This window comes from Ziziphus jujuba, chromosome 7, assembly GCF_031755915.1.
Source record: "Ziziphus jujuba cultivar Dongzao chromosome 7, ASM3175591v1".
NCBI lineage: Eukaryota > Viridiplantae > Streptophyta > Magnoliopsida > Rosales > Rhamnaceae > Ziziphus > Ziziphus jujuba.
The window spans coordinates 22,337,276-22,353,677 of record NC_083385.1 but is presented as its reverse complement, the minus strand read 5'-3'; the positions used below and the strand labels follow the sequence as shown (position 1 = coordinate 22,353,677).

The following is a 16,402-nucleotide window of genomic DNA, read 5'->3' as shown; positions in this document are numbered from 1 at the left end:
TTTTGAATTTTGAGGAATTGAAGGAATATTTGTTTTAAATTATTGTTAATTTCATTGATGGATTTGAAATTGATGGAATTTGTGTGATGAATTTAAGACAATGATTTATAAAGAAATTGTGGAGGATTTACGGGTTTATTGGATGGAATAAACCCGGTAGTATTTATGAGATCTTGAGATTTGAAAATAAATATATTGATTTTATGATTTTTAGATGCACGATACACGTACTGGTATTTTTTATACATGGATATGATTAGTGCGCAGGTGGATGTGGTGAATGCGCAGGTGGGTGTGAGTAGCGCACAGGTGATTATGGGGTTATCCTGTGGTTGCCATCGGATAAGGGTAGACCGCCCCTCCATGGACGGGAAGCCTATTTGTAGCGGCGCATTGGGACGCTACGCGACCGTATGCCGATTTCTCTCTTTAACCTCCAGTCTGGTGGTGCTTGGGTCGCTGGGTACCGTTGGTGCGACTGGTATATAGTGGGTGCATTAAATGTTTTTCACGACGTGATTTCAATCATACAATATTTTAGAATTTTATTTAAATTAAAATGTTTTTTAATAGTATTTTATAAATTAAATTGTTTTGGCATTTTAAATTGAGTTCTGTTATTAATTATTTGGTTTTAGTTTATTTATTTAAATATTTCTTGGATCATTTTTGTTAATGAAAATTTTATTATGTTTTCGTAGTAATTGTTTACAATACTTTATTCCCAATTTAATATTTATCATTAGTCTTATTTTTTATAATTATTTCTCACTAAAATTTTTGGATTATTAATTTATTATCTTTTATTTGCAAATTATTAATTAAATATTTTCTAGATTTTTGGGGTATAAAATGTTGGGTTTTGCAAAAATGTTTTAAAAATGGAACTTTTCCAACTGAGTGAATTGGGAGGGTTTTGAGAGGAAATATTATTTTTAACTACCTATTATTTATTTACTTATTTCTTATTAATCAATTAACTAAGTTATTTACCCTTTTATTATTATTATTATTATTGTATAGTAGATTGGGTTACTCACTCAGATGATTAGCATCTCATATTTTAAAATTCCGTTCCCTTAGGTCCAGGTTAGTCGACTTGATTGTCCGTGGGCGAACTCGACGTTTTGGTTCGTTGCCGAAAGTCCAAGAGGCTTTTCCTTTCCTTTTTATCTTGTATTATCTCATTTTATCTTATATTGTATTAAATTTCATATTCAATTGTAGTTGATAACGCTCTGTATACTATTTGGATGATTATTTATTTAATTGTGCACTGGTCCCTATCATTTATTTGAAGTGCTGAAATTTGTGGTAATATTTTGTAGTAAGGTGGAAGGAATAAGGTGGTGTATATACAAGTGTGTTTGTAGTGCAGAAAAATTATGGTAAGTCCAACCCTTAGGGGAGGTTCTGCCGGATCTTCCATTGGAGGGTCTGGTAGGGTTTTCCTAAGATCAGGGCTTGTCTATGGTTCCGGTGAGGAATTTTGGACGGGTCCTGACAATAGATGTCTTCAAAATCCTCCTCCAAATTATCTCCATAATTTCCTCCTTCAAAATCCTTCTTATGGCATCCGTGACCTCCTCGACCTCGATCTTGGCCACCATGGAATTCTTGCCTCAAATTTGGTCCACCTTCTGATGTTTCCAACTTGTCCATCCTTTGATCTATGTGGTCAAAATGAGCATTCATCCGCTGTAATTGCTCCAACACCGCCATCATGTCCATGTGCTCACCTCCAGTCCCTAAAGCTTGGGAATCACCCTTGAAGCGTATGGATTCCTCTTCATTAATTCTTAATGGCACATCTCCTCTTCTCACTCTTGAATCTGACATGTTAGTAAAAATATTGCAAAATAAAATAAATCCTCACCAAAATTCATTCCCTCACGTGTTTCACTCAAATAAAGTCTTGACACTCGTGTTTGTACACTAGTTTCGACTTTTTCAACCCTCTTTTGAGCTCACACTCTCTTGCCTTTTTCCACTCAAAGAATTATCTCAAAGTTCTAATTAAAACACACTTAAATAACAACTAGATTACAAGTGTTCCTAATTTAAACTTATCAATAAAACAGTAGCAAAAAGTAAGTAATATCGAGTGAATTAATAAAACCTAGTTCTCGGCTTTTCTAAGCAAAACAGTGTAAATTAACAAAAAAAAATTTGGAATGAAATAAAATCAAAATATGAATAAACCAATAATTCAAGGATAAAATATAGAAAAAGAAATTCAACACAAACAAGAATCAAATTGAACAAATATAGGATAGTTGTTGGTTGTTCTTCTTTGTAATCCAAGTTTTTGTATTAAATCCTTTAACTAATTTTAATCCAAATAATTTTAGCACATAAAATTCAAAAATCTAGCAGCAAAATTGAATTTCCAACTCAACAAATTCAGACTCCCAAATTTCGACAAACCGATTTTTTTTTGGGCTGTTTTTTTTGTAATTCACTCACAGAACTCAAACACAACTCGAGTAGCAAGAATCAACAGCAAAAATTGCAATACCAAAACCAAAATTCCACCAAACCCGAGACCTCACTTCAATAATAACAAATTTCACAATTTTTAGGATTTATGCAATATGCATTCAAATCACTTTCTTTTTTTTTTTTTTTAAATATATGAATGCAACTAATTAAGATTAAAACAGCAAAGAAAAATCAATAATAAACCAAATTAACAAGAACAATGATGAAAAACAACCAACAAACTGGGAAGTAAAAAGACGGTAAAACAAGAAAACCTAATTTGAATAGGAATATTAATTTTCTTTTTAACTGTGGAACATATACGATGATAGAAACAACCTTAACCTAATACTAAAATTGCATTTTTGAATCAATTAATTAAATACCGATAAAATTGTACTTTCTTTGAACAAAAATTGATCAAATTAGACAAAATTGAAGTTGGATTAGTGTAATTAGATATTAATAGGAAACAATTGAATTTTCAATTTGATAAAATTAGCATTCGGGCAAAAAATCCCAATTTTGGGTACCGAGTCTTAAGAATTTATGGTATAATAGGACTACTCAATGTAATGTTTATGTAATTTTATAGTTGTATCAATTATTTTAAGACATCGATGCATAGCACTATCTTGGGTTTGATTTATCGTAGTCTGAGAAATATTTTATTATATTATAGGTGTCCAATGGAGGAGCAAGAATGACCATCATCGGTACTTATGAGTGATTATATTTTTAAATAAATTTGGGCATGTTAGTATAATATATATATATATATATATATGGTTTGGCATGTTAGTATAATATATATATATATATATGGTTTGAATATGCTATTTATGATTTGATTTAAATGTTTATTTTATGCATATATGAATATTGGTTTTCTCATATATGTGTTATAATTTTGTGTAACTTTTGATAAGATTTTTACTGGTTTCAAATTCTAATAAGTTCATAATAAACTTGTAAATATCAGTATTAAAATATTATGGTAATTAAATTGATATTTTAGTCCTTTTGGAAAATAATTGATTTTGAGAAAATAGATTAGAAATTATATTCTTTTTTAAGCATATCTAAGTTTTTTATTTTTACATGTGCTTAAAAATGATTTATGGTGATATGTATTCACTGTGGTATTTGTGTTTTGGTATGAAATGATGATTTAAAATTTCTAAAATATTTAAATAAATGGTTGAATTTGAATATCAAATTATATTTTATGGTACAATATTGTTTGGAAGAGTATGATCTTTGAATGATTGTTTTGTGAATATTATAGTGTTATCTTTAATTGGTATACCATATAGTACAAGTTTCTCTATTCAGTATTATATTATGGTGTGTAAGTTTGCTACGATACCCGTAGTATGTTAAAGGGCGTGAGGTGGGCTCACCCCACAAGTTTATTATTGCCACAATACTTTTGTACAACGAGGATCATAAGGTAGGTTCATCCCATAGGCTTGTATTGCCACGATGGACGCTAAGGGTTGTGGGGTGGGTTCATCTTACATGTTCCTTTTCTTTTCCTATCTGATGGTGTTTGGAACACCATACACCACTTGGCAATGCTACGTACATCATATGGTACCTTATTTATGTTTCTGAGTACATTGTCGATTTTATGATATTTATAGTTTTACACCAAATTTCATAATTATTTTATTGAATTATGTTTATATTATTTTATGCTTAATATTTATATCATGATTGATTCAGTTTATAATATTTAATGGACATTAATTTATACTATTTAAGTATTAGTTTTATGATATAGATTTAGGGTACAAGTTTGATTTTGTGAAATAAATTTGTAAATGAGGAACCTTTCAAAAGAATGGAACAATAAGTCTTAAAAGAAAAAATTATAGAAATGAAATATAACTTTTTTATTGTACCATGCCACTCACTGAGATAACTTTATCTCATATTTTATTTGTTTTTAAATTTGTTCTCCTCGATCTAGCCAGTTAGTAGATAGTTTACCTTGCGAATCACTCGTTGTTTCATGTTTTTCACAGTAGCAATAGTATTTATCATTTTTTGTTTATCTTTTATCTTCCTACACTTAGTCACATTAGTTATATTACTAAATTTACAAATACTCTTAGAATGTTCTAATCTAAATTACAATCATGATAGTGACCCGATTATGTGTGTATAGTTATGGCCTATAATATAATAAGTTGTAGACGTTGACAATAGTTATGGACTCGCATACTGTTGTAGTTCTATCTTTATATATTGATGTATTATTTTATATTTGCATATATTGTTTGTTAGCAATTTAATTAAGTGAGATTCCATTAGGTAATTTTTAAGAGTTGCCAGTGGGGTTTCACTAGATACGACCATCCGGGAGATCCTAGAGGATCTTGGAGTGAGTCTTCTTAGAAACTATTTAAATTAAGTAATTTTTATTTTTAAATGAATACGTTAAGCGAGATCCATAGTAAAGAAAGTTATTAAATATGCTATATTAGCATATTTTAAAAGTAAACGTACAAAGAGAAAAAATATATATTGTGAAAAATAACTTAAAAAGGTGAATAACAAAAAAAAAAAAAAAAAAAAAAAAGAAAAGAAAGAAGAAGAAGAAGAAGAAGAAGGTCAATTTTATTTGGGAGGGCCACATAAAATAAATTAATAAAATATAATTACAAATGCTTAAAACTTATTGGTTTGAAAAAAAAAATACAATATATTTAAAACTAAAAGAGATTTCACCCAGATTTAGTCAAACCCAGAACTTAAAAGTGTAAATATTGAACCAAGCTAAGGATAGTGTTTGGAATGAATAGTTATATCATTTACTTTTTTAATCACTAAAATGCTATATCAGTGTGATAATCCTAAATTTGGCACTTGTATTAATACTCCGTAACATTAGTTTTCTTTCCTGGGTTAGTTTGCCACATTTAATTTTCAGGAGACACACTTGAGTAACTAATGACTCAATTAAGACAAAACCTGAATTTAATGACTTAAATCATAATAATAGGGCGTAAGGAACCAAATCTAACTGAGTTTTACAAATTAATATTCACATAATTTATGGAGTGATCAAGCTTAACTCAAATTTGTAAAATTTTAAAATTTGTTGCCCAAGATTGACAGTTCATATATATATATATATATATAAAACTAAAGCTTAGACCAGATTGTGTTGTTATAACAGAAAAGCGTAAAAATTTTGCATATCTAATTTCTTAAATTTTTTTTCATTGTTAAATTATGAATACATCAGTATTTATTTTTTAATCTTTTATAAAGTTAAATATAAAAAATATTATTTATTTATTAAGAATTTTCTATAAGTTTAATTACTAATAAAATGATTATATATATATAAATGTGTGTGTATAAAATGCTCATTCAAGCTATTTATGGGTTTGCTTAAGAAAATAATATATATATATATATATAATGTGGTTATTATTACAAGTGCTCAAGCCAACTCGATTTCGAATTGATCACGAATGGTTCAATCATATTCACAGCCTTACATAAGCCAGACATAAACAGAAGAACAAAGTTAGTTATAAATGTTTTATGAATAACGTTGCATCTTTATAATCTTGTTCTGAAAACTAAGTAGATTACATATGGGGCTCAACAATACAATAAAGCCATTAATTTCATCATCTCTAGGAATACAATTATAACTAAACAATCACAGCCGGAAGACAACCAAAAAAAAAATAAAAAAAAAATGATAATAATAATAAAATATAAAATAAATAAATAAAATAAAACCAAAAAAAAAAAAAGAAAAAAAATCACATGCTTCTTCTCAGCTCACATACAGATGCAGAGGTAGGACATGGAGGTGAAGCAATATCGGTAAACCCTTCTAACATCAACACCACACTCTTCATAGAAGGACGAAGAAATGGTTCATCTTGAATACACCATAAGCCCACTTTAACCATGTTCTCTAAGGTCTTTCTATCGACATCTTCTCCAACCACAAGCTTATCGAGATCTCTATGAACAAAGCACCTGTACACCCAACTTGATAGAACAATCTCTTCTACATTTTCTACATCAACTTTCAAGTTCTTTCTGCAGCATATAATTTCCAGAAGTACAATTCCATAACTATATACATCTGTCTTCACCGTAATTGGAGTGTTCTTCTCCCATTCCGGAGCCATGTACCCTCTTGTCCCTCTGATTCTAGTAAAAGTCCTTGTTTGATCAGGCATTAACAATTTTGCTAGCCCAAAGTCCGAGATTTTAGCAGTCCAGAAATCATCCATCAAAATGTTTTGTGGTTTTACGTCACAATGAATGATCGGGTTCTTACATTCTTCATGTAGATAATGGATACCTTTGGCAACTTCTATAGCAATTCTTACTCTTTCATCCCAATATGGGCGATGTACTTGTTTAAAAAGAAGATCGGCTAGGGAGCCATTGCTCATATATTCGTAAACCAGAAGCCTTTTCGAGTCCTCAGCACAGTAACCCATCAACCGAACTAAGTTCTTGTGGTTAGTTCTACCAATGGCTCGCATCTCAGCACGGAACTCTTTTTCACCTTCTTCAATTAACTTATGAAGCTTTTTCACCGCAACAAGTTTCTGACCTTTGTTTAGTGTCCCTTTATAAACTGCTCCAAATCCGCCTTTGCCCAACTCTTCTTTGTAACCGTTTGTTGCTTTTTTAAGCTCATTGTAAGAGAACACCCTCAAAGTAAGTTCCTCATCACCCAATCCATGTTGTCCCTTAATCTCCCCCAGCCTCAGCCTTTTATACCTCAGAATTCGAATTTTGAAAATGTAAAGGCAAGAGATTGTGATGGAAACACACGAAAAAATAGCCAAACCTAAAGCTAAAAAAAGAATTTGAAAATAAATGTTTTTGTTTGTGAATTGGAATTTTGTAGGTCGATCATGGTTGGTCGCGGAAATAGTGGTATTTGTGCTCTTTCCCACCTTGAAGAAAGCCATAGTATTAAATTCTTGATAAATATTCCTTCTAACATACTCTAAAGGGAGCTTGTGTTTCAAACAAACATTATAGCTTTTGTACTTATCTTTTTGGTAGAGTGCTGCTCCGCAATAGCAATCTTCCAAACAAGAGTTCTTGCATTCTTCCATGGACATCCGTGCTTCATTATAAGCAATACCATACCATGTTATATTCTCTATTTGGTCGATGCTGTAAAGGGTTATATTTTCCTTCCCATCTCTACAACCATCTCTATAATCCTTGAAGCAGCCATGAGTCTTCTCATTCAAGTCAACAAAAACAGATCCAGGAACACATCTACAAGTGGGTTGCTGGCCTTCTAAGGTTGTGCAGAAGCTGTTAAAGCCGCAAAAATTAACATCGCAAGCATATCTCAGTGCTGACCAAATCAAATAATCTTCTTTAGGTTTCCCGTACTCATCACCATTGTCATGAGAATACAACCTTAGCATTCCATTAGGACCAAGTGTTGCACGATATATTGTACCATTTCGGTTGTGGTCCGTAGAATTTGCGACTCCGCCGGCATTCCAGATACTTAAGATCTGTGTACCACTAGGTGTATTTTCAACGTCGATGTGTAGAACTCCAGAAATACTGTCTAGAAAAAGGCGATACGTAAAGTTCGTCGACTGCTCAAAATGAGTTCCTGAGCTCCAGTATGGTACTTTACTTGTGTCCTCAATATTGTTTGCCGTGTAGAGGACTAGATTACCATCAGATTGCATAATCAGTTGAAACCTTCCGCTTGAATGATTGGTTTCTGATAAACCAGAGAGCAATCGATCCCCGGCTGACAGGACCTGACCTCCTAGGATAGTGTCCGTGGGATGTTCAAAACTCTGCCAAGCGATATGGGAATCATCGTAAAGAACAAAATTACCAGAGTCAAGCATGGAAGCTGAAGTAAGAGAAAGACTTGAATTAGCAATTAGTTTCTCTTGCTCTGCCTCAATCAGGAGAAGACCATTTTGATTAAATGCTAGAACTGCATTTGATGCTACTGGAGGATCATCGGGATTTGCAGTCCATATGACAGTGTTTCTGTTATTGTTACCCACCAACCAAATTCCAATAGCAAAGCCATGGCCATAGGCATAAAAGCCAAACTCAAATTGGCCAGAAGGAGATGGCCATGAAATTTTGTGATGAGTTCTTGGAGAAATAATTGAGCCAGGGATTATTGATGGGATAGAATTCTTTTGGTGCGCTGCCTCACCGGCAAACAATAGAGGGAGGAGGAAAAGCACAAAGGCAATGTAGTTGGAAGCCATGAATAAGGATGATAATCGCTATTGTTGGTCCCTAGCATTTCTAGAGGGTAAAAATATATATATCTGAAACCACATCGAGTATTTTCTAATAAAGATAGTAGAATTCTTTTTCTTTTAATCTTTATTTTAAAAAAAAAAATTTGGAGATCATATAGGCAAATTGTATAGAAGTGATACAGATCTTTTATCTTATTTTTCTATCTTCCTTCTTTTATTTATTTATTTATTTTTTGTGCTGAAATTTTCTATCTTCCTTCTTGTCCTACTAATTTGTCCTACTAATAATATAATGTGATCTAATTCATTAAGGGTTACATAGATAAAAAACAAAATAAGCAGATAAGGAGTAACGACTTTTTAAAGTAAGAAATAACTCCTATATTATAGTAAGATATTGCAAACAAAAACGTAATGTTAAATTTGTAATTAAAAATATAATTAGGACAAAACTATAGCAACATATTTTAATGTCCATTACACATGGACGAAAGTTAACATAGGTATTGTAATAATAAACTGTGGTTCTTTCCTGGAAGGTATGGAAAGGAGCAAGATTTTGGAAATTAGCTGCAGGCCGCCAACTTAATTTGGATTTCTCATCGCTATTGCTTTAGTGATGTACTAATTAATCTCCTTGTTAGACCTTTTATTTTACTTAATTGAACTAAAAAAATAAGCAGTTTTTGCATTAAATTAAGGTTACTCAATTTCTGTGTTATTGCTCAAAAAATGACAAGCATTATATCTGATGCTAGCAGACAAGTAGAAAATGGAGAAGAAGAAACAGCTAAATTAAGCGGCATCATTTTTTAAAGTAACAAATAACTGCTGTATTATAGTAAGATATTGCAAACAAAAACCTAATGTTAAATTTATAATTAAATATATAATTGGGACAAAACTATAACAAAATATTTTAATGCCCATTACAGATGGACGAAAGTTAACCTAGGTATTTTAATAATAAACAGTGGTTTTTTTCCGGGAAGGTATGGAAAGGAGCGAGATTTTGGAAATTAGCTGCAGGCCGCTAACTTAGTTTGGATTTAGTGATGTATTAATCTCCTTGTTAGACCTTCTATTTTACTTAATTGAATAGTTTGGATTTAGTGATGTATTAATCTCCTTGTTAGACCTTCTAGTTTACTTAATTGAACTAAAAAAACAGGCAGATTTTGGATTAAATTAAGGTTACTCAATTTCTGTTTTATTGCTAAAAAAATGACAAGCATTATATATGGTGCTAGCAGACAAATATAAAATGGAGAAGAAGAAACAGCCAAATTAATTAAGTGACATATTTTGCTGGACAAATATTTATAAGCCAACGAAATAATTAAATTAACTATATTATATGGTTTTGAGTAATTAATTATTTAATATAACTCACTCAATTTTAATATTAGTATTAATTGAATTAAGTACTGAATAAGTTTTATCTTCGATTTTTAAATTTAAAATATTTTAATTTAAACCTTCAAATTTTAATTTGTTGCGTTTTGGTTGAATTGAGTTTTTGCTTGATGGTGGTTAAACGTGGATATTACAATGCCCTTTTTTTTTTTTTTTCATAACTAATGGACCTAAACTGCAACATATTAAAACTAGTAATAATACTATAGGACAAAAAATCTACCAAGAATACACGAATCATTGTTTAATTGATTGATTTATTGATATTTAATAACATTTATTATTTTAAGGGTTCAGTTATGTATTTTTAAGTTATATTAAAAATCAAATAGTGATACTAAATAAATATGTTGGTAAACTAGATGGTATCTCTAGCATTACTTTAAAACTAAAGGATTTAAATTATAACAAGTTAAAATTATAAGGTCTAATTGCAATAAATTATTTAATCTTAGTTAAATATGAAAAAATCATTAATTACCATTACCTTAAAAATACAATCAAACCAAAATGAAACCAACTACTACTTAAGGTCTAAATTTGACCTTAAGTTCTAAATTTAACATCCAAAATGCAACCAACTTTTAAATTTGAAGGTGAAACTTATCCGTATTAGAGAGTACTTAAATGAAATTTATCCTTATTTTATTATTTTTGTTTACGGATAAACGGATTGATGAATGGCAACATGTAAGAACCTGCAGACAACTCCATACATCCATATATATATATATATATATAAGAACAAACCCTGACTAATTAAAAACTTAATTATACCTAGAACATTGACCTGCATATGATACTGATTTGAAATTCATTTCAAAGAGCCATCTTCCTCTTCCCCATCTCAATCCCTCTCTCATGGCTTCTGCTCCAATTCTCTTTATTATATCATTTGTACTTTTAGTCTCCATTGATTTAAGAGCTCAAGCAGAGTACTCAAATACAATCACCACAGGCTCGTTGCTGTCCCCCAGTGCTGGCAACCATTTATGGTGTTCACCTTCTGGTTTTTTCGCCTTCGGTTTCTATCCACAAGGTGACGGCTTTGCTATTGGAGTAATTCTGGTTACTCGACCAGAAAACGTAGTCGTTTGGACTGCAAATCGAGATGACCCTCCTGTTTCCTCTGATGCTAAGCTGGAGCTAACAAAAGCAGGGCTACTACTTGTAACTATGCGAGGTGAAAAGAAAATCATAAGTATTAATACTGATGAAATTTCAAGCCAAGCTAGTTCAGCTGCTATGCTAGATGGTGGAAATTTTATACTCTTAAATGAGTCTAGTCATGTTGTTTGGCAGAGCTTCGATTATCCTACCGACACCATACTAGGAGGTCAGAATCTAACTAGTACTTCAGATTATCCGGATAGGTTGGTATCTAGTAAATCTAGATCAGACCACTCAAGTGGACGATTTTTACTCATTATGCAGGGTGATGGAAACCTTGTTTCCTATCCTTCAAACATCACTACCATGGCAGAAACTGCATACTGGTCTCTTGGGACTTTCGGTAATGATGCTTGGCTTGGGCTTAACCAAACGGGTTATCTTTTTGTACAAAACAGATCTGGGATGAGAAAGCAGATCGCCCTCTCAAATGGCTCTTATCCTGGAAAAAATGAAGTTATTCTTTACCGCGTACCCATGGATGATGATGGGATTTTTAGATTGTATTCACACCACATGGTAAGCAACACAAGCTCAATTGTATGGGAATCTTTGCAGAATCAATGTGAAGTAAAAGGTTTTTGCGGTTTGAATAGTTATTGTCAAGAGGTAATTATTAGCAGCAGCAACATTTCTGATTGTTTTTGTTACCCGGGATTTTCTTTTATCAACCCAAGCATTAAGTTCTTTGGCTGCTATCAGACTTTCATTGATGAAGATACATGCAAATACAATGAAGATGACCCCAATAAGAAAAGCCGCATTAATATTACTCCTTTAGAGAATACGTTATGGTATGATTCTCCATATAAAGTGGTAAATAAAGAGGAGGAAGCTTGCAAGATGTTATGCAAGGAGGACTGCAATTGCTGGGCAGTCATGTATGAGAATTCAAGTTGCCAAATATATAACGTTCCAATAAGATATGGTATAAGAAGCTATCATATTTCAAAAACATCCTTCTTTAAGGTGGTTTCAAAAAATATTGGTAATAAAAACAACGCTTCTCATTCAATTCTGGACGACAACTTGATTGTTGAGAGAAACAAAAAAACAATTCTAGTTTTAGCATTAAGTTTGGGTTTTATAGCATGCTTGTGTTTTGTCTTTGCATTATTGAGTTTCATATTTTACAAGCACAGATATCATAGATATAAAAAGCTGCTGGAAAATTCAAATTTGGGATTAGCTGAAGATTTTAGTTTACAATCGTTTTCTTACAAAGAGCTTGAGAGAGCAACAGATGATTTCAAGGAAGAGATTGGAAGGGGGACTTTCGGAGCAGTTTATAAAGGGGTTTTAGCAGAGCGTAACAGAACGATTGCTGTCAAAAGACTAGAGAAAGTTGTGGAAGAAGGAGTAAGAGAGTTTCGAGCTGAAATTACTACTATTGGAAGAACTCATCATAGAAACTTGGTGCAGTTGCTTGGTGTCTGCATTGAAGGGTCAACAAAGCTTCTTGTTTATGAATTCATGAGCAACGGTTCACTTGCAGACCATCTTTTCAAGGCGGTATCACCACCAACATGGAGAGAAAGGGTAAGATTCGTATTCGATGTGGCAAGAGGGATCTTCTACCTGCATGAAGAATGCGGAGTGCATATCATCCACTGCAATTTGACGCCCCAAAATATACTCTTAGATGATACTTGGACTGCTAAGATCTCTGATTTCGGTTTGGCCAGGCTCTTGATGCCGAACCAAATGAAAACATCAGCAGGAGTACATGAAAGATCGACATCGATAGGGTACTTTGCTCCTGAATGGCAGAAGAATGCCCCGATATCTGTAAAAGCCGACATTTATAGTTTTGGAGTCGTGCTTTTGGAAATCATATGTTGCAGAAGAAATATTCAATTAAATGTGTCAACACAAGAAGAGATAATACTTTCTAATTGGGTCTATACATGTTTTAAGAATGGAGATTTGGATAAGCTTGTGGAGGATGATGAAATAGACTTCTTCACACTAGAGCGAATGATCAAAGTGGGACTATGGTGCATCCAAGATAATCCATCTTTGCGTCCTTCGATGAAGAATGTAATATTGATGTTGGAGGGCACCATGGGCATACCTGTACCTCCATCTCCAGAACTTCTTGTTCTTCCATGATATATGTAGTGTGCAATTTCATGTTGTCATATGTATGCCTATTACTGTATTTGTATTTGGACTAATATCACATACTCATTTTATTTTTATTGCATTAAAGGTTATCTATATGCATTCTAAAATAAAAGAGACAGTAATATTGTAACAATATATTTGAAGAAATTGACTATGCATTATTCATAAACACCCACTACAAGAAATTCACCTTTTACCAACATAATAATATTGTCGGCAAAAGCATAAAATTCGTCAGTAAATGTTTTACCGACGAAAATAAATTTGTCGGCCATTTCGTCACCTATGCCTCATTTGCAATTGTATTTACCGACAATATTTTAATTTTTTCCGGCTAAAACTTTTGCCAACAAAAATTTATCTTTGTCGCCAAAAACTATTTCCAACGAATCTAAAATTGTAGGTAAAAGATTTTGGGGACAGAATAGAGCATCTGCAAAATAATTTTTTATATTGGAGAAAATTTAATTAGCAACAAAATTTTTTTGTCGGCAATAAATAATTTGCCGACAAAAGTATAATTTATTGGCTTCTTTTAGAGACAAAAGAAGTTATTGATTGGTGAAGTAAATTATTTTTTAGCGACGAAATGTTTTGACAGTAATGTTATTTTTGCTGACAAAAACTTGTTTTTGTCGGCAAAGATCTTTGAAATTTATTTTTTTTTAATTTTCCTGATTAAAAAAAAAAAAATTGAACCAACATACATAACAAAATCTTGTCATATCATATCATCACAATAAAGGAAATGAAACAAAAGACATCACTTTCAGAAAAAAAAAAAAAAAAATTCCTAAACAACTTGGAGTTAAGTATCATATCCTTCTCTTGTGAAAAACTTTCTTGGCAATTGAAAGTTTAGAACTCATCACGGCCTCGTAGTCAGCATTCTGCATAGATTAACATCAGAACATATTATTTTGCATGAACTTATATGTTGGATGGATGTATATACTCTCATCATGACCATAACTTTTCCCATGAAATGCCAAAGTTTAAAACATGCAGTCATGTGCCAGAATTAATGAACAGTAGGACTTCAGAGGACTTTAGAGAATAAGAAAAATAAGCCAAGTGCCACCGAATGTCAACAGAAAATCACCAAAATTTTTGACATCCTCCATCATGCAATAACTAAAGAATTAAAATAAAATTAAAAAAATGGAATTACCTTTCCATCCGGCTTTTCTTTTGCCTCCTGAATCTCTAGCTGTAAGGAGAACGAAAAACAAATGCCAAGGAAACAAAAGAATAGGTCTCAGTTGAAAACAAATGCAAGGAAACACGTGATGCTCAATAAGTTAGAGGATAGAACCGACAAAAAATAAAAATTTCATACAAGGATCATATAGCAACAGGATCATATAGCAACAGGATAGAACCGACAAAAAATAAACTAATATAAAGGAAGATAATCAAGCTTCCATAAAAGAAGTCTCTTCTCGTGGGGTTTTGCGTGGGAACTGAGTAGTCTCTACAGTAAACAAAGTTTTTGTTGGTCTTCACCTTTTGATTTAGCGAAAGGAAAAATTAAATTTTTTTTTTTTTTGTTATTATTCGGTAAAATTATTTTTTACCCATTAATCTCCACTCATGCCATAATCTATCTGCAAATGTGGTTGAACATCAGATTGAATCCCTTTCCAAATGAATCCCATATTTTCAAAACGCCCCACATCATGTTAAAAGAAAAAAAAAAAAAAAAAAAGGAAAAAAAACAAAGGAGAATTTCACTGACCACAAGAGGAGGAGGAGGAGGAAGAGCCGGCACATGTGCGTTCAGTGAGAGGCAAAGGCAACTTGCATATCGGCAAAAGCAACCTGAACACCACCAGAGCGGCAGCACCTCCAGAAAAAAAAAGAAACAGAAATTGAAATAAAAATTCACAGAGAAATCCAAAGGAAAAATTCAAAGAGAACCTGGAGGTGATTTGCTTAGCTTCGACCTTTGGGAGATGCTGATTCGGTTGTGGTGGATTTTGCCTAAAAAAAAAAAAAAAGGAAAAGAAAAGGGAAAAAAGAGAGATGAACGAGACTAGAGATGAATATTCATTTATTTTTATTTCATTTTTATTTATTCATGGATTTTGCCTCCAAAAAAAAAAAAAAAAAGGAGAGATGGAGAGAAAAAAGAGAGAGAGATGAACGAGACTAGAGATGCTTATTCATTTATTTTTATTTCATTTTTATTTATTTAATCATTTTAGGACCCGCGGGAGCGTGCGGCCCCCAAAAAAAAAAAAAATTACTATTGCTGACCAATTTTATAAAAGCCTCGCCAAAAATTAAACATTTGCCGACCAAACTTGATTTCATTGGGAAATAATCATTTTTTGCCAACAATATTTATTTTTCATCGGTAAAAGTCAAAAATTACACATAAAAAAATTATGTTTCATATGTTTTAACATATATGTCACATAACTACACGTGGTGCATTTAATATGTTTTAACATAAAATAATTTACACATACATATCACAAAAATGTTGGGGTGAGAAGGTTATGACCAAGAACAAGCTAGCTTGAAGTGTTAGCAACAAGCAAGCTTTTGGTGATGCTCTTGGGAATGGTTGTGTGTGAGTTGTGTTTTTAGGTTTTGGTTATGGTGTTTTCTGGTTTTTAGGGTTCCTAAAGTGTTCTAAGGTGTTGAAGAAGAGATAAGAAGAAGAGGAACACGTTGGCTTTTGAAAATAAGGCTTAGATGTGTAGCCATTTCATTCATTTTACAATATAAGCTTGAAAATACAACTAGTTCACACATGCCAAGCATGTGAGCTTACAAAATGAGTAAAGTATTTGAAATTTAAAAAGTAAAATGGTTAACACCTAACTTTTCATACACAAAAGAGTCAAAAACCAGCTGCAACATGTCTATTCCAAATATAGTAAAAAGTTGCACATGGTTTGATCTAAGTTCCTATTGTTTAACTAGTTTGGGTAAACAACCAA

General features: G+C 32.1%; 2 protein-coding genes and 1 long non-coding RNA gene across 3 annotated transcripts; 1 reads left to right on the top strand and 2 right to left on the bottom strand.

Annotated features, from left to right (window-relative positions):
• Positions 1-6,266: 6,266 nt before the first annotated feature.
• On the bottom strand, positions 6,267-8,741 carry LOC107425605 (G-type lectin S-receptor-like serine/threonine-protein kinase LECRK2). The gene has a single exon (XM_016035614.3). It carries the CDS (start codon positions 8,739-8,741, stop codon positions 6,270-6,272), a length of 2,472 nt encoding a protein of 823 aa, XP_015891100.3. The 3' UTR covers positions 6,267-6,269.
• Positions 8,742-11,015: 2,274 nt separating this feature from the next.
• Positions 11,016-13,436, top strand: LOC107425603 (G-type lectin S-receptor-like serine/threonine-protein kinase LECRK1). The gene has a single exon (XM_016035613.2). It carries the CDS (start codon positions 11,016-11,018, stop codon positions 13,434-13,436), a length of 2,421 nt encoding a protein of 806 aa, XP_015891099.2.
• Positions 13,437-14,163: 727 nt separating this feature from the next.
• On the bottom strand, positions 14,164-15,567 carry LOC112492506 (uncharacterized). The gene is made up of 3 exons (XR_003056925.3): positions 15,190-15,567; positions 14,623-14,661; positions 14,164-14,341 (listed from the first exon to the last, which is right to left on the bottom strand). It is a non-coding gene; the product is annotated as an uncharacterized LOC112492506 (long non-coding RNA).
• Between the last annotated feature and the right edge of the window lie 835 nt (positions 15,568-16,402).

Bases quoted from the DNA above. Each gene is read 5' to 3' on its own strand.
- LOC107425605 (XM_016035614.3), bottom strand. From the start codon at position 8,741: ATGGCTTCCAACTACATTGCCTTTGTGCTTTTCCTCCTCCCTCTATTG.
- LOC107425603 (XM_016035613.2), top strand. From the start codon at position 11,016: ATGGCTTCTGCTCCAATTCTCTTTATTATATCATTTGTACTTTTAGTC.